Source organism: Staurois parvus, unplaced genomic scaffold (assembly GCF_062004578.1).
Source record: "Staurois parvus isolate SC_StPar_1 unplaced genomic scaffold, SC_StPar_1.0 ptg001076l, whole genome shotgun sequence".
Taxonomy (NCBI): Eukaryota; Metazoa; Chordata; class Amphibia; order Anura; family Ranidae; genus Staurois; species Staurois parvus.
In genome coordinates this window covers 523,290-548,837 of record NW_028318872.1, presented here as the reverse complement: position 1 = coordinate 548,837, position 25,548 = coordinate 523,290, and the positions used below count along the sequence as shown (strand labels likewise).

At 46.6% G+C, this 25,548-nt stretch overlaps 1 protein-coding gene across 2 annotated transcripts; it reads right to left on the bottom strand.

Annotated features, from left to right (window-relative positions):
* Positions 1 to 2,990: 2,990 nt before the first annotated feature.
* Positions 2,991 to 24,244, bottom strand: LOC149440539 (chymotrypsinogen A-like). Of its 2 annotated transcripts, none has more exons than XM_089658488.1 (8): positions 24,193 to 24,244; positions 14,606 to 14,709; positions 11,530 to 11,609; positions 11,037 to 11,115; positions 10,628 to 10,802; positions 5,400 to 5,467; positions 4,438 to 4,506; positions 2,991 to 3,152 (listed from the first exon to the last, which is right to left on the bottom strand). In XM_089658488.1, exons 1-8 carry the CDS (start codon positions 24,242 to 24,244, stop codon positions 2,991 to 2,993), a joined length of 789 nt encoding a protein of 262 aa, XP_089514614.1. The 2 variants fall into 2 exon arrangements, with proteins under 2 accessions (XP_089514614.1, XP_089514613.1); XM_089658487.1 differs by having other exon boundaries at positions 5,400 to 5,479; positions 10,634 to 10,802.
* Between the last annotated feature and the right edge of the window lie 1,304 nt (positions 24,245 to 25,548).

The following is a 25,548-nucleotide window of genomic DNA, read 5'->3' as shown; positions in this document are numbered from 1 at the left end:
CCCCTGTGTATCCAAGGCTGGACCAGTGTCGCAGAGTCCCTGTGTATCAGGGACCGGACCCATGTTGCAAAGCCCCTGTGTATCTAGGATTGGACCCGTGTCACAGAGCCCCTGTGTATCCAGGACCGGACCCGTGTCACAGAACCCCTGTGTAGAATGGTCTGAAAAAGAGAAAATATCCAGTAAGGGGCAGTTGAGTGGAGGAAAATGCCCTGTTGATGTCAGAGGTCAGAGGAGAATGGGCAGACTGGTTGGAGATGATAGAAAGGGAACAGTAATTCAAATAACCTCTCGTTACAACCAAGGTATGCAGAATACCATATCTGAACGCACAACATGTCCAACTTTGAAGCAGATGGGCTACAGCAGCAGAAGACCACACCTGGTGCCCCTAAGCTAAGAACAGGAAACGGAGGCTACAATTAGCACAGGATCACCAAAATTGGACATTAGAAGACTGGAAAAGCGTTGCTTGGTGTGGTAGTCTGGATTTCATCTGCAACATTCAGATGGTAGGGTCCGAATACGGTATAAACAACATGAAAGCATGGATCCATCCTGCCTTGTATCAACGGTTCAGGCTGGTGGTGGTGGTGTTATGGTGTGGTGGATCCATCCTGCCTTGTATCAATGGTTCAGGCTGGTGGTGGTGGTGTCATGGTGTGGGGGATCCATCCTGCCTTGTATCAATGGTTCAGGCTGGTGGTGGTGGTGTCATGGTGTGGGGGATCCATCCTGCCTTGTATCAATGGTTCAGGGTAGTGGTGGTGGTGTCATGGTGTGATGGATCCATCCTGCCTTGTATCAATGGTTCAGGCTGGTGGTGGTGGTGTCATGGTGTGATGGATCCATCCATCCTTGTATCAATGGTTCAGGCTGGTGGTGGTGGTGTCATGGTGTGGTGGATCCATCCTGCCTTGTATCAATGGTTCAGGCTGGTGGTGGTGGTGTCATGGTGTGGGGGATCCATCCTGCCTTGTATCAATGGTTCAGGCTGGTGGTGGTGGTGTCATGGTGTGGGGGATCCATCCTGCCTTGTATCAATGGTTCAGGCTGGTGGTGGTGGTGTCATGGTGTGATGGATCCATCCTGCCTTGTATCAATGGTTCAGGCTGGTGGTGGTGGTGTCATGGTGTGATGGATCCATCCATCCTTGTATCAATGGTTCAGGCTGGTGGTGGTGGTGTCATGGTGTGGTGGATCCATCCTGCCTTGTATCAATGGTTCAGGCTGGTGGTGGTGGTGTCATGGTGTGGGGGATCCATCCTGCCTTGTATCAATGGTTCATGGATGTGCAGCCGACAAATCTGCAACAACTGTGTGATGCTGTCATGTCAATATGGACCAAAGTCTCTGAGGAACGTTTCCAACACCTTGTTGAATCTATGCCATGAAGTATGAAGGTAAAAGGAGGTCCAATCCGGGACTAGCAAGGTGGATCCAATGAAGTGGCCGGTGAGTGTATTTCTGAAAATCAATCAATCCTGATGTACTCACATCCGATCTAATTTCTTGAGACCCTAAAATGTCAGGACAGTAAAAATCCCCCCAAATGTCAGGACAGCACAACCCTCCCCCCAAACGTCAGGACAGTACAAATCCCCCCAAATGTCAGAACGGCATAAATCCTCCCAAACGTCAGGACGGTACAAATCCCCCCAAATGTCAGGACGGTACAAATCCCCCCAAATGTCAGGACGGTACAAATCCCCCCAAATGTCAGGACGGTACAAATCCCCCCAAACGTCAGGACGGTACAAATCCCCCCCAAACGTCAGGACGGTACAAATCCCCCAAATGTCAGGACGGTACAAATCCCCCAAATGTCAGGATAGGACAAACCCCCAAATGTCAGGACGGTACAAATCCTCCCAAATGTCAGGACAGTACAAATCCCCTCCCCCCCAAATGTCAGGACGGTACAAATCCCCCAAATGTCAGGACGGTACAAATCCCCCCCAAATGTCGGGACAGTACAAATCCCCCCAAATGTCGGGACGGTACAAATCCCCCCAAATGTCGGGACGGTACAAATCCCCCCCAAATGTCAGGACGGTACAAATCCCCCCCAAGTGTCAGGACAGGACAAATATCACCCAAATACAGCCCAAATGACCCCTTTTTGGGAAGTAGTCTGAGGTATTTAGTAAGAGGCACGGGGAGTTGTTGAAGTTTGACATTTTTTGTGTCACAATTATTTGGAAAATGAAGAAATTTAAAAAAAAATTTTTTTTTCACAATGTTATTTTACCATACTGTTACCAGAGCAGTACAGGGTCATCACATGACTAGCGTGGTGGTGATCCGGGACGATGACTGGTGACAGCGTGTAAAAGAAAAAAATAATATTATATTTTTTATTAAATAATATATTAAATATTTTTTTAGTCAATTTCTTAAACTTTTTAAAAAAACATATTTTTATTACATACTGTCATCAGAGTAGTTCAGCACCACCATGACACTGTACTACTCTGGGGGAGTGATCAGGATTTTTTTTTCACGGTTACTGCTTATAATCGCATTGATCACCGTCATAAGCAATAGTTTTGAATAACTTTCATTCATGTCAGCTTGCTTACTGTTGTGATCTGTGATTGGCTACAACTGATCACATGGTACAGAGTTCTGTAATTGACCCAGGTGCCATATGATAGCTGTGGACCAATCACAGCATGACAATAGTAAGCAAGTAGTCATGAATGGAAGACCTTCATGACCATTTTGCTGACATATAACCATGTGATCACTGCAATTGGTCATAGCGATCACATGATGCCCCGGCTGCTCACAGAGCCGGATACGGAGCACCGTGGTCCATGGTGTCCACTGCATACCAGAACCTCGCTTAGCCTGCAGCTGGCGCCCTGCCACAGTGAAGGTACTGGGGGTGGCCTGCAAGCGGTTGAAGGTGACCTCTACACAATATAGGCAAACAAATGAATCCACAACAACATAAAATGACTTTATTGACTAACATTGGATGGTGTTTAGTTAGCAGAAACAGTCTGGTCCACCCAGGTCTTGAAGTAGGTGACGCGGGTGTAGACGGCAGGGATAGATGTAGAGCAGGTAGAGTTGCCCCAGGACAGGACACCGGCCAGGTTCCAGACTCCATTCCTCTTGCACACGAGAGGTCCACCAGAGAAATGCTGAAAAGACGAGAACAGACGTCATGGAAGAGCTTCAACAAGATGAACTTTAAGTAACTTCTGTCTGTCTGAACCGAGAACACAATGTGCGTTAGAAGCTGTAAAACAGAGCTCCGCCTCACTGCCTGGCTGGAGGACGTCCAGCATCACCAAGCTCTTACCTCCCCAGCCTGACCGTCCCTGGCCCTACCCCTTTCATTCATTGGGTTTCAGTTCTGTCAGTCATGGAGGCTCAGCATCACAAGTGGGCGTTACTTATGCTAATACAGCCTGCCTAGAAATGCCCACTCCTCTAGACTGACACCCACCCATCAAGACACTTAGCATAACTCCTCCCATGGGCCAGTCCACTGCTGAATCATGGGAAGTGAATCACAGGAAGTCTCCTACCCTATCCAAAAATGTAATAAAAGTGCTGAATGTATTCATACTTCCACATCACTAAGCTCCACCGTCATCCACCAATAGTACTGAGCCAGATCCATACACAGATATAAAACATAGAAATAACTGAAAGTCGATACAGAGGGCACTGGCTTCTGCATCAACTCTGAATGAAGCCCCACCCCCTAGAGCTAAGCTCCACCCTCATCAGTCAATATTCCTGAGCCAGGGCTTTAGATATCAAATGTAAAAATAACTGAAAGCTGATACGGGGGCACTGGCTCCTGCACCAACTTTAAATTATGCCCCACCCCTAGAGCGGAGCTCCACCCACACCATTTAATAGCCCTGCACTAGATCCTTACATGAAAGTAATATTTAAACATACATAAATATTGGGGAGAAATCTATTATACTGTACATGCCCGTTAATATCGCCTTTAATTATATTGTATACTGGTTTGCAGAGATTATTATTATTATTATTATTATTACATGGAGTTTATATAGCGCCAAAGGGTTTGCTCAGCGCTGTACAATAGGGGGGACAATACATGGCGCAGTACAACAACAACAAACAACGTACGAGGGGTAAGAGGGCCCTACTCTTACGAGCTTACAATCTAGGAGGGAGGGGGTAAAGGTACAGTAGGAAGTGGCTGAGGGGGATGAAGTGGTGGGAGGAATGAGGGAGGATGGCCGTTAGGTGAGGGTGGGGTAGGCTTCCCTGAAGAGATGGGTTTTGAGGGAGCGCCTGAATGTGAATAGGGAAGGCGACAGTGGGGAGATTCCAACAGACTCCTTCAAGGGGCTGAACCAGATGGCCTTGGATCCTGCAGCCATGGATTCTGGTTCCCCAGCCGAGTAATGGTAGCTAGTACAAATGAGAAGGTCCTCGTACCACACAGGAGGAGACACCGGAGCCACCGGCGCAGATCGTGGAGGGCTGGATATGGGTTCCCCAGTATCCCTGTGTTAGATTTCCAGAGTTATGAAAAAACTCTATTAATATTTCTAGGTTCTTGTAGATGGTTGTGGGAAGAAATCCTTATGAAAACCAGGTCAGTATGAGCAGTGTGACTTTATTTGATCACACACCAAAAATACAAAGTCAATAAAAAACAGTAAATTCAGATATATGTAGCTTACAAGAAAATAAAAATAAAGAATAAATTGCCTTGGATATTAGGAAATAATGTAGTTCCTTTGCATAGCTTAGATAGAAGTTTTCTTGGCCTAGTTTAAGAAATGACCATGTGCTATTCTTTTGTTCTTTGTCCAAGCATGTGCTTTGAGTAAGAGTGTGTGAAAAGAATGTCTCTGTGTGTGTGAGTGAATGAAGTGAAGTGTCGTCTATCTGAGAGGCTTCTGCCTCGTTGTTTGAAAAGCTGCATACTTAAAATGCATGAGAAATTAGATCCTCCCATTAAGCTTTGTTTCAAATTCGCGGGCTTCTAAACTACTCCCAAAATCACTCCTAGTTTGAATAGAAACAGATGTTCCCATTCAAACCACCAAGTCATTATCATGATTGACATATGGACCATGAGAAAGGTTTCTGAAGTTCTTATATTACATACAACTGTCAAAAACCATGATTTATGACTACAATTTAAACTCTCAGACTCATTAAACGAATTCACAGTATGGTATACATTACATGAGTATTTTAAAAGAAAACATAACTTTAAACCTCTACTGATTACCTAGACTCAAACACAAATAATTCACATCTGACCACTTACATACAAAACCTCACATTCACATCCAATTAATAGGGAATATATATATATTCTGCCAGCATATATTTCAAAAACTACTAAAGACCGAATTAAAGTTTGGATATTAAAAAATTAATATTACACCCTGGCAATCAATGTTGGACAGAAGAGGAACAACTGCCTGCTGGAGCTTAGATGGAGTGGTTGGTGCTGAAGAAGAGAAAAAAAGGAAATCAGAAAATTTAAAAAATGTGCAACAGAGGTATCATCACAAAGGTTCTGTCTGGCGTTTTGAGCCATTAGAATCCCAACAAAACCGCATCTAACGTCTGTAATGATCCAACCTTATATATATATATATATTTCACAGTCCAGGGGTGTCAAACTCAATGTCATCGCGGGCCGATTCAGCGTTATGGTTGCCCTCAAAGGGCCGGTTGTGTCTGTGAGATTGTATAAATGTATCTACTCGTTATCATACTAAATAATTGCCTCTGTATTCCATTATCACTGATTTTAGTAATAACTTAAGACTTAATCTTTGAAGGGTGCAAACCGGCACAGAGCCCACTCACTCTCCTGTACCCCAAGATACAAGGCTGACAAGGAGGGTCGCGCTCCGCTGGGATCATCCACAAGAAACTTTATCGGAGACTGCTGAAACCCAACATGGTTCTGCCATTGTATTCTGTCTGAGCAATCTCCAGTAATGTTTCTTGTGGATGATCCCAACGGAGTGCGACCCTCCTTTTCAACTGGCATAGAATTGTGTTATTCTCATAATAATGATATGCAGATGACCACAGCACCCCACCCATCCCTTACATCAGATGTCAAGAGCCCCCCCCCAGCATCAGAAGTCAGGTTTATCACAGTGTAAACCCCTTTCCTTGTGCTGGGGTTGGAGCTGTGAAGCAGAAAGTGCAGGGTTTGGAGAAGGACCAGAGGAGGGCTGCAGTCAGCTACCGGGGTCTGCTAAATGCTGAGACCAGGAGAGTCAAAGACGAGGGGGTGCTGCTGCCGCACAGAGAGGAGCAGGATCTGTAGGAGAAGTTATGTTCTCCTATCTGCTGAGAGAAGGGGCAGAGATGAGCCTCTCCGCAGGTACACGGGGAATTGTGGGATGTTACGGAGGAGTTCTGTCCTCCTCTCTGCTGCTGACTGCTGAGACACAGTGGGGGTGAATGTGAGGGGGCGTGCCGCACCTGCAGGAGAGGTGTAAGGGTCACATGAAAGGCTGAATTGGACACGCTGGCCTTGTGTTTGACACGTGATGTAGAGGAGTGCAGTATGGTCATGTATGGTTATGGGATCTACCGATATAATAAAAAGTTGTATAATAAATATAATAAAAAGATATAATAAAAAAGTTGTGCGAAGCCTACAACAAAACAGGCCATCCCATAATATACACTCCATGTTATGTAATGTAAGCTGCCAGGACAAGGTCATCTAGTGCCCAGGGTGAAAATGCCAAAATGAGCCCCTCTCAGGATATGTGAGCATCACGTGTAGCCCCCTTGTGCTAAACAGGGACTACTATGTCAGACGGGTTATTGGCTGGGCTGTAGTTAGCTCTGACTGCATAGTTTTTGACATTTTTCTCACCGTCTCTAGTAGATGTCATGGTGCTACTGGCCCTAGTATGCGATTTCACAAGCAAAACTAAGTTATGAATATTTATATTCTCATCAGCCAATCCAGTAAGTGGTTTATGCCACTGATGCATGCTGGGGGAGGATATAAATATTTGGGACAGGTCATGTGCTTGCTTCCCCTGGGCTGAGGTCCAGGGAAGTGCTGCTAGATGGAGCTCTGCTGCCTAATAGCCTGTTTTGGGGCCTAACATGCTGAAGTGGTCCTGAAGCTGTCCTGCCTCGTCTGGAGGAAGCTGTGCTAAGGAGGAGACCCAGGGGAGGCTTCTTGCTGGAGAGAGCCAGGAAGAAGGCTAGTTTCTCAGAAGGGCCTGGTGACACACTGAATTTTGGAATATTTTTAAATGAAACAGCGCAAAATAGACCTTCATACAAATTTAGTGAATCACAAAACATACAGTCAGGTCCATAAATATTGGGACATGGACACAATTCTAACATTTTTGGCTCTATACACCACAATGGATTTGAAATGAAATGAACAAGATGTGCTTTAACTGCAGACCGTCAGCTTTAATTTAAGGGTATTTACATCCAAATCAGGTGAACAGTGTAGGAATTACAACAGTTTGCATAGGTGCCTCCCACTTGATAAGGGACCAAAAGTAATGGGACAATTGGCTTCTCAGCTGTTCCATGGCCAGGTGTGTGTTATTCCCTCATTATCCCAATTACAATGAGCAGATAAAAGGTCCAGAGTTCATTCCAAGTGTGCTATTTGCAATTTGAATCTGTTGCTGTCAACTCTCAAGATGAGATCCAAAGAGCTGTCACTATCAGTGAAGCCATCATTAGGCTGAAAAAACAAAACAAACCCATCAGAGAGATAGCAAAAACATTAGGCGTGGCCAAAACAACTGTTTGGAACATTCTTAAAAAGAAGGAACGCACCGGTGAGCTCAGCAACACCAAAGGACCCGGAAGACCACGGAAAACAACTGTGGTGGATGACCGAAGAATTCTTTCCCTGGTGAAGAAAACACCCTTCACAACAGTTGGCCAGATCAAGAACACTCTCCAGGAGGTAGGTGTATGTGTGTCAAAGTCACCAATCAAGAGAAGACTTCACCAGAGTGAATACAGAGGGTTCACCACAAGATGGAAACCATTGGTGAGCCTCAAAAACAGGAAGGCCAGATTAGAGTTTGCCAAACGACATGTAAAAAAGCCTTCACAGTTCTGGAACAACATCCTATGGAGAGATGAGACCGACATCAACTTGTACCAGAGTGATGGGAAGAGAAGAGGATGGAGAAGGAACTGCTCATGATCCTAAGCATACCACCTCATCAGTGATCATGGTGGTGGTAGTGTCATGGCGTGGGCATGTATGGCTGCCAATGGAACTGGTTCTCTTGTATTTATTGATGATGTGACTGCTGACAGAAGCAGCCGGATGAATTGTGAAGTGTTTCGGGAATATTATCGGCTCATATTCAGCCAAATGCTTCACAACTCATTGGACGCTTCACAGTGCAGATGGACAATGACCCAAAGCAGACTGCAAAAGCAACCAAAGAGTTTTTTAAGGGAAAGAAGTGGAATGTTATGCAATGGCCAAGTCAATCACCTGACCTGAATCCGATTGAGCATTTCACTTGCTGAAGACAAAACTGAAGGGAAAATGCCCCAAGAACAAGCAGGAACTGAAGACAGTTACAGTAGAGGCCTGGCAGAGCCTCACCAGGGATGACACCCAGCGTCTGGGGATGTCTATGCGTTCCACACTTCAGGCTGTCATTGACTGCAAAGGATTTGTAACCAAGTATTAAAAAGTGAAAGTTTGATTTATAATTATTATTCTGTCCCATTACTTTTGGTCTCTTAACAAGTGGGAGGCACATATGCAAACTGTTGTAATTCCTACACCGTTCACCTGATTTGGATGTAAATGCCCTCAAATTAAAGCTGACAGTCTGCAGTTAAAGCACATCTTGTTTGTTTCATTTCAAATCCATTGTGGTGGTGTATAGAGCCAAAAATGTTAGAATTGTGTCCATGTCCCAATATTTATGGACCTGACTGTAAATGTCCAATAATCTTTGGTGCATATCTCTGTCAAAAAATCTTCAGGAAAGACACCCCAAAACCACTTGTGATGAAAGCTGAGGATTGCAAATGCTTTTAGGAAACTTCCACCTATCACCCGTGCACACCAACATCAAATACACTCACCAGATTTTGGTGAATGAAAAGCCTTTAAGGATTTTTGGGAAATCCTAAACCCTCTTTGCATCAGATCAATAGTAGCCTCCCCCACCAGGTATGGATCTTCTCCCAGGTCCTCACCGTGGTATCCTTGTTTACTCCACCGTATCAGAGAAAAAAACTTATATAGTGTAATATTGCCAGATAGATATTATACCAGAAGACAGAATCCAGGCCACTCACATTTTTCCAACTTGTAAAAGGCGCATTTATTTAAGCCAACACCAGCCTGATATTAAGAACCAGCAAACAGCCACAAAATCCAGGATTCTCACATCAATACACGCCAGTAAAAGCAGAGGAACAGCAGAAGACCAGTCTAAATCCCTCAAAGATGGCCTCTGGAACGCACCTCCTAGCGTGCGCTCCACTCACCGGAAGTGACATCAGACGTCGGATGTGTGGACCGGAATTGCGTCAACGCGTTTCGCCCCTCCCACAGGGCGTTCTCAAGTCTTGGTGTGCACGGGTGATAGGTGGAAGTTTCCTAAAAGCATTTGGAATCCTCAGCTTTCATCACAAGTGGTTTTGGGGTGTCTTTCCTGAAGATTTTTTGACAGAGATATGCACCAATGGTTATGGGACATTTATGTTTTGTGATTCACTAAATTTGTATGAAGGTCTATTTTGCGCTCTTTTGTTTATAAATATTATTTGTGTTTTCACATTTTTTGCACAGCAGCAATTTAGAAGAGGGATACACATATTTTGTATTTGGCACTTTTTTGTTGGCGCAGGAATATTTTATTTTTTGAATTTTGGAATATGCTTACAGTTTTGCCGGGTAAGCAATATTTATATTCTCTTCAGCCAATCCAGTAAGATATTTATGCCACTGATGCATGCTGGGGGGAGGGTATAAATATTTGGGACAGGTCATGTGCTTGCTTCCCCTGAGCTGAGATTTAGGAAAGTGCTGTTGGGTGGAGCTCTGCTGTTAGGCCCAATAGCCTGTTTTGGGGCCTAACATGCTGAAGTGGTCCTGAAGCGGTCCTGCCTGGTCAGGAGGAAGTTGTGCCAAGGAGGAAACCCAGGGGAGGCCCTTTGCTGGAGAGAGCCAGGAAGAAAACTGGTCTCTCAGAAGGGCCTGGTGACTAACTTGGAGGACGTACTGAATTTTGGAAATACGCTTACAGTTTTGCCGGGTACACTTATAGATTTTGCCACTTTGAAGTTGGATATTGATCTGGAGAGTGTGTGATATGCTATGGTATCTGGGATCCTGAACCCTCACATCCTTAACTGTTCCACAATAAAATGACAAACATGACTGGTGCCCAATATCCCTTCTCTGTCCCCTCATTTTAGCCATGAAATGCTAGCCCATCCCTGGCCTCTGGGCTATCCTGCTACTGCGGTGTCAGTGGGGCGCTACGCATGTGTCAGCAAATATTCATCCCAAACAATCATGCGCTAATCTGCATTATCACCCCCCTAAGCATAACCTCCGATTGTGTTCAACAATCATAAATTTACGGGGTTTGTTAAGAATTTTGAATTCCCTTACAGGCCATGTATTCCCATGCGGTGATGACGCACTTTTCTCCTCCATTGAAGACATCACAGCTTGAAGGAAGGCAAACGGGGGAAATGCGGTCAGTAAGGGAGGCGGGACTGGATAGCCTGATCAGGGAGATGTCATCGACGCCGGTCTGGGTGTTGTACAGGGGGTATTTGAAGACCTGAGAAAAGTTATGTTAGAATTAAATTCCTGGAAATGTAAGTGAATCCAGCCAAGGGAATCCAACCAGTCTTCATTCACAGAGCCTGAAGTTTTATCTGGTTTTCTGTTTGATCCATACAAATAAAAGCCTGAAAGTCTGACTTTGGGTGAAAAGACAAGAAGAGCAATTAGGTGTTTATAGCTCTTTATTTATTTATTTATTTATTTATTTATTTATTAGAAAAGAACTTACTTTTCCGATATCCTTAGTCTGGGTGTTCTCAGTCGTGGAGGAGAGGTCAAACGCGCCCAGGACCACACGGTGGGAAGTCCTGGATGGAAGAAAGGAATGAAATGTGAGGTCCTGGAGATCGTTTACCCATCAAAAAGGGGATATTGATTGGGCTTGACTCAACCACAACAGCCCTGGTACAATGTGGTAGCTTCTGCAATGGGTGACGGACCCCCGAATTGAGAATTCCAAGCGAAATTATCAGAAAAGAGTGCCGGATGGTCATTTTAAGAGTTCATAATCATTTAACGCCTATGACAATATGACAACAAAAAGATTAAACCAAATCAGAAATGTTTAACTATGTTTTACTATTTATGATGATGATGATGATGTGTTTTATTGATCTAACCCTTAACAAAGGGGATTGTTGCCCCTCCCCTATGACTACCTTTTAGATTTCTGTTGTCAACACAAATGTACAGTCTTTGTACTGGAAAAATATAAGACTCACGTGGCTGGGCAGTGAGCAGCAGTGACAACCCAGTTAGTGTTGATCAGGGAGCCGCCACAGATGTGCCTTCCAGTGCTGTCCTGTGGAAGAAACATCATCAGATCATTGCTTTGTCTATCATACGAAGTAAGACCTCGCTCAGACCTGAGCACGGCAATTTTGGTTTACAGCACCTGCATAGCGCACATGACGGGAAACACTAGGTGATGGTACAGGTCAGATCTGCATGTCAGTGTGCTGTGCCTGTGTGACCCATGATTCCTGATTGTAGCAATTTGGGTGCATTCTGTAGGGTGCAGTCGGTAACACATCCAGACAATTATTTTGAGGGGTGCCGTGTTGGAGTATAAGTGGGAGAGTACATGCAAAGCAGACAGCATACTACTTGAAACGCGCTTGTAGGTGTGACCAAAAAGTGGGTGGGGCCAGAAGTGGGCATGGTTAAAAAGTGGGCCTTTCTTCGTGGTCTAAGGTTTGTAGCGTGCCACTAATACCCTTTTATATAACCAAAGTAGGGCCATCGGGTACAATGAAGAGATTGTTGAATTAAAATAAGCCCACTGGGGCTAGCAATGATAACCCCCCAAAGTTTCAGGCCCAGCAATGACCTCAAAGACATGTCACAATATTTAATCCCCAGTACAACACAATAAATAACCCCCAAGTATGGCAAAACCATTAGCACCACACTATAATAAACCCACAGCATTGCACAATAATTAACCCACAACACTGCACAATAATTAACCCACAACACTGCACAATAATTAACCCATAACACTGCACAATAATAACCCCTTAGCATAGTACAACACTTAACTCTGGCATTTTAAACACATTAAACATCCCCCAGCCCTGCACAATAATTAAACCCCTGCATCACATAATAATTAACCCTCAAGAGTAAAGAAATCAGTGTGCCCCCTTCATTGTGAAACGTACAGCATAGCAAATACAGTGCAGAGGTCAGCACTGTGTAGTGAATAGTGTGTGTGTGTGTGTGTAGTAAATGAACAAACAAATCGGGCAGGATCCATCTGGGACTACATAGCAGACCAATCAGAGCTGATGAACTGTTTAATGTATATACATTATATAGTCCCATTTGTGTTATTATTTACTATACTGGGGGATGAGGACATTTTGAAGGTCCAACTAGTAAACCCATAATAGAGGTGTTCACCGAATTGTCTTTTTCTCCTACTTTCTCTGTGTGACATCTTACATTGGTGGTCATTGTGCCCCCTGAATACTTGTGCCCCTTGTACAATCGTGGTCAGTGTGCACCTGTATACTGTTCAGTGTGCCTCTGTACAATGGTGGTGCTTCCCTCCATCCACTGGTCATTCTGCACCACTTGCCATCCAATACTTACCTCTGCACACCCTCCATCCACTGGTGGCATCTGCACCTCCTCCATCCCTTGATCACCTCTACATCCCCTCCATCCAGCCACAGGACACCTCTGCACCCCCTCCATCCACTTGTCTCCTCTGCACCCCCACCCTCCCTCCACTTGTCAATTCTGCACCTCCTTCCTTCACTGGCTACCTCTGCACCCACTCTTTTTATTGGTTACCTCTGCACCCCCTCCCTCCATCCATTGCTCACCTGTGCACCCACCTCCAGCCATCCACAGGTCGCCTTTGCTCCCCCCTCTTTACGATGGACATCTCTCCTTTCCCCCTTTATCCACAGATCACCTCTGCACTGCCTCTTCCAGCCACTGTTCACTTCTACTCTCATCCTTCCTTACACTGGTAGACTTTATTCTCTGCTTTCCCCCTTCTTCTGTTGGTCATCTCTGCTTTCCCCATCCTTCTAGCCACAGGTTACCTCTGCTCTCCACCTTCCTTCCAGCCACAGATCACCTCTTCTTCCCACCCTCCCTCCAGCCACAGGTCACCTCTGCTCTCCCCTCTACCTCCAGCCAAAGGTCACCTCTGCTCGCCACCCTCCTTCCAGCCAAAGGTCATATCTACTCTCTACCCTCCTTCCAGCCACAGGTTACCTCTGCTCTCCACCTTCCTTCCAGCCACAGATCACCTCTTCTTCCCACCCTCCCTCCAGCCACAGGTCACCTCTGCTCTCCCCTCTACCTCCAGCCAAAGGTCACCTCTGCTCGCCACCCTCCTTCCAGCCAAAGGTCATATCTACTCTCTACCCTCCTTCCAGCCACAGGTCACCTCTGCAATCCACCCTCCATCCAGCCACTGGTCACCTCTGCTGTCCACCCTTCTTCCAACCACAGGTCACCTCTGCTCTTTCCCTCCTTCCAGCCACAGGTCACCTCTGCTCTCTCCCTCCTTCCAGCCACAGGTCACCTATGCTCTCCACCCTCCTTCCAGCCACAGGTCACCTCTGCTCTCCACCCTCTCTCCAGCCACAGGTCACCTCTGTTCTCCACCCTCCTTCCAGTCACAGGTCTACTCTACTCTCATCCCTCCTTCCAGCCATGGGTCCCCTTATTCTCTTCACCCTCTCTCCAGCCATAGGTCACCTCTGCTCTCTCCCTCCTTCCACCCACAGGTCACCTGCTCTCCACTCTCCGTGCAGCCACAGGTCACCTCTGTTCTCAACCCTCCTTCCAGCCACAGGTCACCTCTACCCTCAACCCTCCTTCCAGTCATAGGTCACCTCTTCTCTCCACCCTCTCTCCAGCCATAGGTCACCTCTGCTCTACCCCTCCTTCCAGCCACAGGTCACCTCTGTTCTCCACCCTCCTTCCAGCCACAGGTCACCTCTGCTCTCCATCTTCCTTCCACCTACAGGTCACCTCTGCTCATCACCCTCCTTCCAGTCACAGGTCACCTCTGCTCTCCACCCTCCTTCCAGTCACAGGTCACCTCTGCTCTCCATCTTCCTTCCACCTACAGGTCACCTCTGTTCTCCACCCTCTTTCCAGCTACATGTCACCTCTGCTCTCCATCTTCCTTCCAGCCACAGGTCACCTCTGCTCTCTACTCTCACTCTCCGGCTGACACAGGAAAAATCAGGTAGGTCTATGGATTTTTTTTTATACACTTTCTGTAATGTAACCTAATGGAAGTGAGAAAAGAAGACATGTTGGCCGTACCTGCACAGACACCTGCCAAGGCCAAGACCCAGAGACGGCGGTCTCACCATTAATAATCCTGGCATAGTTGGAGATAATGGGCTTGATGTCGGGAACACCGCAGCCTGAGGAAAAGGTACATTTAAACAATACATACAAATTAAAATATATGCAGCGCTACCCTCTTGAGGGCCGCTGTGTTTCCTGGTCCCACCTAAGCCTTGCACAGCCAGGCAACAAACATTTTCCACACCTTCATCCACAGTCAGTGAACAGTCCATGAGCTTGTGTTTGTTATTTTATTAGGGGAAATAACTTGGATGGGGTAATAGGGATTATGAGGTGCCCAGCTTGACCTAATCAATACATGGGGACAACGTCCTTCCTATTTACACAAACAGATCCTGGACTGTTCTTTTCCTTGAAAATGGTCAGTTTTTACGGCTCAGTAACAAAAGCCACTTACAGGCTAAGGACTCAGAAAGTTAGCACAGATTGTTGCAAACTACATGCAGAAGTATCTCCTCTCCCCTGTAGAACGGCTCCCAGCTCCACAGCCTGCAGACACCACCAGTCCTCCTGTCTGCTCAGAAGATCTCCTAGGACAAGGATAAAGGATTGAGCCCAGCGCTGTCCTTTGAAAGCTTCCTACGTGTGGCAGTCTCTCCCCTTGTAAATCCCTGGGTGTGCTGATGTGCTCTCTGTCCTCCTTGATCCCACTGCACACAGGCCTTGATCCTGTTCATACTGTCATGCTGAATGACCCTCCTGAGCCAGCCTGAGCCCAGCCTGGGGGCCAGCCCCCCCTAGACTTAGGGGACCCCTCCCAGGCCACTGACAGCCTCCTCAGCACTCCATCTGCCACCCGACTCCCCTGCCAGCCTGACTCTCCCATATTTATGGTTTGGTCTCACCGCTTTACCAGGAGAGTACAAATCTTCCCAAATGTCAGGACGGTACAAATCCCCCCAAATGTCAGGATGGTACAAATCCCCCCAAATGTCAGGACGTTACAAATCCTCCCAAATGTCAGGATGGTACAAATCCCCCAAATGTCAGGACGGTATAAATCCCCCCAAATGTCAGGACGGTACAAATCCCCCAAATGTCAGGACGGTACAAATCCCCCCCAAATGTCAGGATGGTACAAATCCCCCCAAATGTCAGGATGGTATAAATCCCCCCAAATGTCAGGACGGTACAAATCCCCCCAAATGTCAGGACGGTACAAATCCCCCCAAATGTCAGGAGAGTATAAATCCCCCCAAATGTCAGGAGAGTATAAATCCCCCCAAATGTCAGGAGAGTATAAATCCCCCCAAATGTCAGGAGAGTATAAATCCCCCCCAAATGTCAGGAGAGTATAAATCCCCCCAAATGTCAGGAGAGTATAAATCCCCCCAAATGTCAGGACAGTACAATTCCGCCCAAATGTCAGGAGAGTACAAATCCCCCCAAATGTCAGGACAGTGCAAATCCCCCCCAAATGTCAGGACTGTACAAATATCCCCCCAAATGTCAGGATAGTGCAAATCCCCCCAAATGTCAGGAAGGTAAAAATCACCCCCAAATGTCAGGACGGTACAAATCTCCCCAAATACGAGGACAGTACAAATCCCCCCCAAATGTCAGGACAGGACAAATACCTTCCCCCCAAATGTCAGGACGGTACAAATCCCCCCAAATACGAGGACAGTACAAATCCCCCCAAATGTCAGGATGGTACAAATGTCAGGACAGTACAAATCCCTCCCCACAAATATCAGGACAGTACAAACCCCCCCAAATGCCAGGACAGTACAAATCCCCCCAAATGTCAGGACAGTACAAAATCCCCCCCCCCCCCCCACAAATGTCAGGACAGTACAAATCCCCCCAAATGTCAGGACAGTACAAATCCCCCCAAATGTCAGGATGGTACAGATATCCCCCAAATGTCAGGACAGTACAAATCCCCCCAAATGTCAGGACAGTACAAATCCCCCCAAATGTCAGGACAGTACAAATCTCCCCCCCCACAAATGTCAGGACAGTACAAATCCCCCCAAATGTCAGGACGGTACAAATCTCCCCCCCACAAATGTCAGGACAGTACAAATCCCCCCAAATGTCAGGACGGTACAAATCTCCCCCCCACAAATGTCAGGACAGTACAAATCCCCCCCCCCCCACAAATGTCAGGACAGTACAAATCCCCCCAAATGTCAGGACGGTACAAATCCCCCCAAATGTCAGGACAGTACAAATCTCCCCCCCACAAATGTCAGGACAGTACAAATCCCCCCAAATGTCAGGACGGTACAAATCCCCCCAAATGTCAGGACGGTACAAATCTCCCCCCCACAAATGTCAGGACAGTACAAATCTCCCCCCCACAAATGTCAGGACGGTACAAATCTCCCCCCCACAAATGTCAGGACGGTACAAATCCCCCCAAATGTCAGGACAGTACAAATCCCCCCCAAATGACCCCTTTTTAGAAACTACACAGTTTGAGGTATTTAGTAAGAGGCTTGGTGAGTTTTTTGAAGTTGTCATTTTTGTCACAATTTTTGGAAAATGAAGAAATGTAATAAAATGTCACCAGAGCAGCACATCGTTGTCATCATATGACTGATGTGGTGATCAGGGACACTGACTGATGACTGTTGAAATGTTAAAAAAAAAAAGTAAATAGTTTTATTATTAAATGTTTTTTTTGCCTACTTTCATCAGCGCACTAGTGTAGTATCACCATAGTAACACTGTACTACTCTGGAGGGATGATCAGGTACCAGGGATTTTTTTACACTTTGATTGCTCATACAATGAAGATGCCAGCAATGCTTTGAATTGTTGTGAATGTGGGTAGTCCTCTCGCTGATTCGTGAGATAAAGACCAGAAAAAGAACGGACATTACTGCTACTAGGGAGGCCACAATTGATGAAAACGTACAAAAATTAAAACCATGGAATAATAAATCTCAATGATCTGTGATTGGCTACAGCTAATCACATGGTACAGGGTTCTTTGATTGACACAGGTACCGTGTGATAGCTGTGGGCCAATCACAGTATAGGAAGAACAGCTATTAACCAATTCCCATCTGCCCTATAGCAGATATATTGCTACAAAGTGGCACTGATGCGCAAAATCACGTATATATACATCCACGGCCGCAGCTTTCAATCAGTGGGTGGTTACTAGCTGGCGCCCGGTGATTGACCAGGATTTCCGATGGGAAGGAGAACTGCTAGTAAACAAAACAGTTCTCCTCCCTGCCAGCTCATGCACACTGTTTTGTATGGCTCTGCATAGCACAGCCATCCAAAGCAGTGTGCTTACAGTGAAGTCCACAGACCCCGCCCCCTATGTAAAACACTCCCAACACACAGTTAACCCTTTGCTCTCCCCACATGTTAACCCCTTCCTGCCCAGTGTCATTACTACAATGTCAGTGCTTTTTATTAGCCCTGATCACTGTATTGGTGTCACTGGGGATGTCAGTGACACCAAGTCAGTTCCCCCCAGTGTCAGAATGCCCACCGCAGTCCCACAGTCCCGTTATAAGTCACTGATCGCCGCCATCACTAGTAAAAATGTAAAAAATTATTTAAAAATCTCAGTATCCATACCGCCATTTGTAGACGTTATAACTTTGACGTAAACCAATTAATTTACTCGTATTGGGATTTTTTTTTAGCAAAGACACAGAGCAGAATGCATTTTGGCCGAAATTTATGATGAAATTTGATTTTTTTTTTTTTTTACTGGATATGTTTAATACCAAAAAGTCAAAAATATAGTTTTTTTACTCAGAATTATCGGGCCTTTTGTTTTGTTTTTTTATATCGCAAAAAAATTAAAAATGCAGAGGGGATCAAATACCGTCGAAAGAAAGCTCAATTCGTGAGAAAAAAAGAACGTAAATTTAATTTGGATGCAGCGTTGCATGACCGCGCAATTGTCAGTTAAAGTAACGCGGTGCCGTAAAGCAAAAAATGGCCCGGTCAGGAAGGGGGGGAATATCCTCCGGAGGGGGAGGGGTTAAGAACAAGATTCATTCATAAGAGCTTTGTTTACATTGTGATCATGTGATCACATAGCGGTACCGCGAGCCGCAATCCGCTGTGTCCAATGCACAGCACCCCCCTTAGCCCGAGCAGGCGCAATGTCATACGTGTACTGTGGCAGGTCAGCAAGTGGTTAAAGGTACACCTCATGCTGAATAACCGCGCAATCAAAAACTACAGGGAATAAATGGGACTTAAGAAGTAGAAGTAGTCGATGTCATTGAAAAAAAAATGTTAAAAAACACAATCCGTTTTATTCCATATAAAAGGTGCTATATGTAAGCAGACAGCAGTCCAAAAACCCAACGCAGGGCTCATAATACACATTTATAGAGGTTGTTGACAGGTATTAGACGTCACGCTTTTCACAGGTACAGTGTTGTGGTCAGAGGAGACCAAAATCCAGCTCTTTGGCATCAACTCAACTCGCCGTGTTTGGAGGAGGAGGAATGCCGCCTATGACCCCATGAACACCATCCCAACTGTGAAACATGGTGGTGGAAACATTCTGCTTTGGGGGTGTTTTTCTGCTAAGGGGACAGGACAACTGCACCGCATCAAAGGGACGATGGACGGGGCAATGTACCCTCAAATCTTGGGTGAGAACCTTCTTCCCTCAGCCAGGGAATTGAATATGGGTGGTGGATGGGTGTTCCAGCATGACAATGACCCAAAACACATGGCCAAGGCAACAAAGGAGCGGCTCAAGAAGAAGCACATTAAGGTCCTGGAGTGGCCTAGCCAGTCTCCACACCTTCATCCGATTGAAAATCTGTGGAGGGAGCTGAAAGTTCGAGTTACCAAACGTCAGCCACCGAAACTAAATGACTTGGAGAGGATCTGCCTAGAGGAGTGGGCCAAAATCCCTCCTGAGAGGTGTGCGAACCTGGGGGCCAACTCCAGGAAACGTCTGACCTCTGTGATGGCCAACAAGGGATTGGCCACCAAGTACTAAGTCATGTTTTGTGAAGGGGATCAAATCCTTCTTTCCCTCATGAACATGCAGATCAGTCATCATTTGTTAGACGCATTTCTGCTGAATTTGTTGTTGTATTCTGTCTCTCAGTGTTACACCGAACATTCCATTGTTAGACCGATTGTTTCTGTGTGAGGGGCGAACATTCCATTGTTAGACCGATCGTTTCTGTGTGAGGGGGGGAACATTCCATTGTTAGACCGATCGTTTCTGTGTGAGGGGCGAACATTCCATTGTTAGACCGATCGTTTCTGTGTGAGGGGCGAACATTCCATTGTTAGACCGATCGTTTCTGTGTGAGGAACGAACATTCCATTGTTAGACCGATCGTTTCTGTGTGAGGGGCGAACATTCCATTGTTAGATCGATCGTTTCTGTGTGAGGGGCGAACATTCCATTGTTAGACCGATCGTTTCTGTGTGAGGGGCGAACATTCCATTGTTAGACCGATCGTTTCTGTGTGAGGGGCGAACATTCCATTGTTAGACCGATCGTTTCTGTGTGAGGGGCGAACATTCCATTGTTAGACCGATCGTTTCTGTGTGAGGTGCGAACATTCCATTGTTAGACCGATCGTTTCTGTGTGAGGGGCGAACATTCCATTGTTAGACCGATCGTTTCTGTGTGAGGGGCGAACATTCCATTGTTAGACCGATCGTTTCTGTGTGAGGGGCGAACATTCCATTGTTAGACCGATCGTTTCTGTGTGAGGGGCGAACATTCCATTGTTAGACCGATCGTTTCTGTGTGAGGGGCGAACATTCCATTGTTAGACCGATCGTTTCTGTGTGAGGGGCGAACATTCCATTGTTAGACCGATCGTTTCTGTGTGAGGGGCGAACATTCCATTGTTAGACCGATCGTTTCTGTGTAAGGGGCGAACATTCCATTGTTAGACCGATCGTTTCTGTGTGAGGGGCGAACATTCCAGTGTTAGACCGATCGTTTCTGTGTGAGGGGCGAACATTCCATTGTTAGACCGATCGTTTCTGTGTGAGGTGCGAACATTCCATTGTTAGACCGATCGTTTCTGTGTGAGGGGCGAACATTCCATTGTTAGACCGATCGTTTCTTTGTGAGGGGCGAACATTCCATTGTTAGACCGATCGTTTCTGTGTAAGGGGCGAACATTCCATTGTTAGACTGATCGTTTCTGTGTGAGGGGCGAACATTCCATTGTTAGACCGATCGTTTCTGTGTGAGGGGCGAACATTCCATTGTTAGACCGATCGTTTCTGTGTGAGGGGCGAACATTCCATTGTTAGACCGATCGTTTCTGTGTGAGGGGCGAACATTCCATTGTTAGACCGATCGTTTCTTTGTGAGGGGCGAACATTCCATTGTTAGACCGATCGTTTCTGTGTGAGGGGCGAACATTCCATTGTTAGACCGATCGTTTCTGTGTGAGGGGCGAACATTCCATTGTTAGACCGATCGTTTCTGTGTAAGGGGCGAACGTTCACCATCAGCCGGGGCACAAATACGCATTTCCTTCACTGTATATCTAATTGTATCATTTAAAACAGTCACCTACCCCCATAGAGGGTATGTGTACCCAGTGAGATCACACAAAAGTAATCAAACATTCAGAATCAGCAGGGGATCAAATACTTATTTCCTTCACTGTAACTCCAATTTTTCAGGAGGAATTTCAAAGAAGATTTATTTCTACAATAAACAAAATATATTCACAATAATATCCATGAATGAAAATAATATGATAAATAGCTACACATTATAGATCTCTCACGTCATGCCGTATGCTGGAGGTTTCAATTAGAAGCCGCAAGCCCTGCGCCGGCACTCCCAGCAGGTAAATAAAGTGTAAGATGGGGACCCCAGGAGCCACCAGGGTGGGTATCTAGAAACACCTACAGAGGTGGAAGAGATCGAAAATATCCAGGATGAACCACATGGGCAATCCGCATGCCTGGTCCAAAGACACATCCACCAATACAACACACCTAACCTCGCATAGCTTTCCTGGAGGCCAATATAAAAGTTGATGCCGAAGATGTAACACACTTTTAGTGACTAAGCTCCCCAAAAAAAGACATCTATAGAACAGAAGCGGGATAGTCAGTCCCCTTCCCAATGTAGTAGAAGACCACATGACCGACCACTGAGGGATATCTATTCCTTACTGCACAGAAGCACCCTTGTGAACAGCGCGTATTCTTTCAATGCCATCAAATCTCCCATTTCTCTCATTAAAGACGTAATTGAGGCATGGGATGAGCAACACTCAGACAGGGGCCCTACAAAGGTACAGTGAAGTTCTTCAGTAGGGGAAGCTCCAACAGGGTAGTCAATGAAGTCCATGTAAATAGGGACTAGTACTTCTTACCACCCAGGCAGCTCAATCCTCCATTGACCTTCTCCCCGGTGCAAAGAGAGCACTTGGAATGGATGTACTCTTCGTAAAGCACTGGACATCACCTCATCATGGGGCCATGCCCCCGGGTCCAGGGTCCTTTGTATTGAATACAATTGAATGTGTTTTTTTTACTTTTTTTTCACTGATGTAGATTACTTCTATACAGGGGCAGACTGACCATTTGGAAACTCGGGCGCTGCCCGAGGGCCCGGGGTCAGTAGGGGGCCCCATGAGATGCCCCTGGTACCTTTTTCATAGGCTTTTTTGAGTTTGCACCCGACACTGACCGGCTGCACAGGCTCTGCAACTTTTAAGGGTTGCCTGAGGATTGGTCAAGGTCCCTCAAATATGCAGATATCGGTCTCCTCCCCTCCTCCACCCCTCTTCCAGAAAGTTCTCTACGTTTCTGGAAGGGTGGGAGGGCTGCAGGAACCCTGACCTGTTACAGCCTCCCAGCCTGTCCTGAGGTGAACTCGTGCCCAGCGGCGGACTAATCATTTGGAAACTCGGGCGCTGCCCGAGGGCCCGGGGTCAGTAGGGGGCCCCATGAGATGCCCCTGGTACCTTTTTCATAGGCTTTTTTGAGTTTGCACCCGACACTGACCGGCTGCACAGGCTCTGCAACTTTTAAGGGTTGCCTGAGGATTGGTCAAGGTCCCTCAAATATGCAGATATTGGTCTCCTCCCCTCCTCCACCCCTCTTCCAGAAAGTTCTCTAAGTTTCTGGAAGGGTGGGAGGGCTCCAGGAACCCTGACCTGTTACAGCCTCCCAGCCTGTCCTGAGGTGAACTCGTGCCCAGCGGCGGACTAACCATTTGGAAACTTGGGCGCTGCCCGAGGGCCCGGGGTCAGTAGGGGGCCCCATGAGATGCCCCTGGTACCTTTTTCATAGGCTTTTTTGAGTTTGCACCCGACACTGACCGGCTGCACAGGCTCTGCAACTTTTAAGGGTTGCCTGAGGATTGGTCAAGGTCCCTCAAATATGCAGATATCGGTCTCCTCCCCTCCTCCACCCCTCTTCCAGAAAGTTCTCTACGTTTCTGGAAGGGTGGGAGGGCTGCAGGAACCCTGACCTGTTACAGCCTCCCAGCCTGTCCTGAGGTGAACTCGTGCCCAGCGGCGGACTAACCATTTGGAAACTCGGGCGCTGCCCGAGGGCCCGGGGTCAGTAGGGGGCCCCATGAGATGCCCCTGGTACCTTTTTCATAGGCTTTTTTGAGTTTGCACCCGACACTGACCGGCTGCACAGGCTCTGCAACTTTTAAGGGTTGCCTGAGGATTGGTCAAGGTCCCTCAAATATGCAGATATCGGTCTCCTCCCCTCCTCCACCCCTCTTCCAGAAAGTTCTCTAAGTTTCTGGAAGGGTGGGAGGGCTGCAGGAACCCTGACCTGTTACAGCCTCCCAGCCTGTCCTGAGGTGAACTCGTGCCCAGCGGCGGACTAACCATTTGGAAACTCGGGCGCTGCCCGAGGGCCCGGGGTCAGTAGGGGGCCCCATGAGATGCCCCTGGTACCTTTTTCATAGGCTTTTTTGAGTTTGCACCCGACACTGACCGGCTGCACAGGCTCTGCAACTTTTAAGGGTTGCCTGAGGATTGGTCAAGGTCCCTCAAATATGCAGATATCGGTCTCCTCCCCTCCTCCACCCCTCTTCCAGAAAGTTCTCTAAGTTTCTGGAAGGGTGGGAGGGCTCCAGGAACCCTGACCTGTTACAGCCTCCCAGCCTGTCCTGAGGTGAACTCGTGCCCAGCGGCGGACTAACCATTTGGAAACTCGGGCGCTGCCCGAGGGCCCGGGGTCAGTAGGGGGCCCCATGAGATGCCCCTGGTACCTTTTTCATAGGTTTTTTTGAGTCTGGGCAAGAACACAGGGGCCCCATGATCCCCTCTTGCCCGGGGGCCCCATGAGTCGTCAGTCCGCCCATGCTTCTATACCTTAAAAAATCTCATTTATTCTCAATAGTTTTTGGTTTTATCTATTCCTTAGTATTTATCTAGCTTTAGTATCGTATATTTAGTGGATAGGAAGTCAATACTGGAAGATGAAATTGTTAGTTTTAAAGGGTTTTGCATTCTTCAACCACCTTTAGTAGAAATATTTCAGTTAGCTACGCTTTGCGCACGATCTGGACCATATATAACTCTATCAGTAAAATGTGTGTAAATATACAATACAATGCGGCACCAACGTCCAGGACTCACCATAGACTCCACTGAGCAGGGCCAGGCAGGACAGGACCCTCAGGACTGCCATGCTGATATTCCTGCTTCTATGGACGATGGTGAGACCTGTTCAGCTTTTATACACCAAAGAGAAAGTTCTAGGCCAATGATACGTGTTATTTTAGTCCGCCTTATCAGGATACCTTGAGTAAGTCCAACTATTCCACCAACTTGGCCTGGAGGAAAGGTATAAGAAACAGGTGCTGCAGGAAAACAACACTTCCTCTTGTTGATTGTTGAAAGAATGAACAAAAAAAGAAGAAAAAGAACGGATGTTATTGCTACTGGGGAGGCCAGAACTGATAAAAAAAAAATAGATATAAACATAAAATCATAGAATAACACATCTCAGTGATATAGTCACATCTCTCATGACCATTTCCTCACAAGTTCACAATTCACATTACAGTTTTACATAACTCCTTAAATCGGAAAAACCCAAGAGGCCAACGCGTTTCACATACAGTGCTTCTTCAGGACCTTTTGCTGGAATCAGGAGAGAGAAACTGAACTAAGAAAATAATATATTAGCCACATATATTCAACAAATACACTATATTGCCAGAAGAATTGGGCCAACCCTCCAAATCATGTGATTCAGGTGTTCCAATCCCCTCCAATCATGTGATTCAGGTGTTCCAATCCCCTCCATATCATGTGATTCAGGTGTTCCAATCCCCTCCCAATCATGTGATTCAGGTGTTCCAATCCCCTCCCAATCATGTGATTCAGGTGTTCCAATCCCCTCCAATCATGTGATTCAGGTGTTCCAATCCCCTCCAATCATGTGATTCAGGTGTTCCAATCCCCTCCATATCATGTGATTCAGGTGTTCCAATCCCCTCCCAATCATGTGATTCAGGTGTTCCCATCCCCTCCAATCATGTGATTCAGGTGTTCCAATCCCCTCCATATCATGTGATTCAGGTGTTCCAATCCCCTCCCAATCATGTGATTCAGGTGTTCCAATCCCCTCCCAATCATGTGATTCAGGTGTTCCAATCCCCTCCCAATCATGTGATTCAGGTGTTCCAATCCCCTCCAATCATGTGATTCAGGTGTTCCAATCCCATCCCAATCATGTGATTGAGGTGTTCCAATCCCCTCCATATCATGTGATTCAGGTGTTCCAATCCCCTCCGTATCATGTGATTCAGGTGTTCCAATCCCCTCCCAATCATGTGATTCAGGTGTTCCAATCCCCTCCATATCATGTGATTCAGGTGTTCCAATCCCCTCCCAATCATGTGATTCAGGTGTTCCAATCCCCTCCCAATCATGTGATTCAGGTGTTCCAATCCCCTCCCAATCATGTGATTCAGGTGTTCCAATCCC

Excerpts from the sequence above, each read along its gene's own strand:
- LOC149440539 (XM_089658487.1), bottom strand. The coding sequence starts at position 24,244 with ATGGCAGTCCTGAGGGTCCTGTCCTGCCTGGCCCTGCTCAGTGGAGTC. Across the intron at positions 11,116-11,529 it reads GCTGCTCACTGCCCAGCCAC|GACTTCCCACCGTGTGGTCC; the intron begins GTGAGTCTTATA and ends TCTTCCATCCAG. Across the intron at positions 3,153-4,437 it reads CCGGTGTCTCCTCCTGTGTG|CATTTCTCTGGTGGACCTCT; the intron begins GTACGAGGACCT and ends TCGTCTTTTCAG.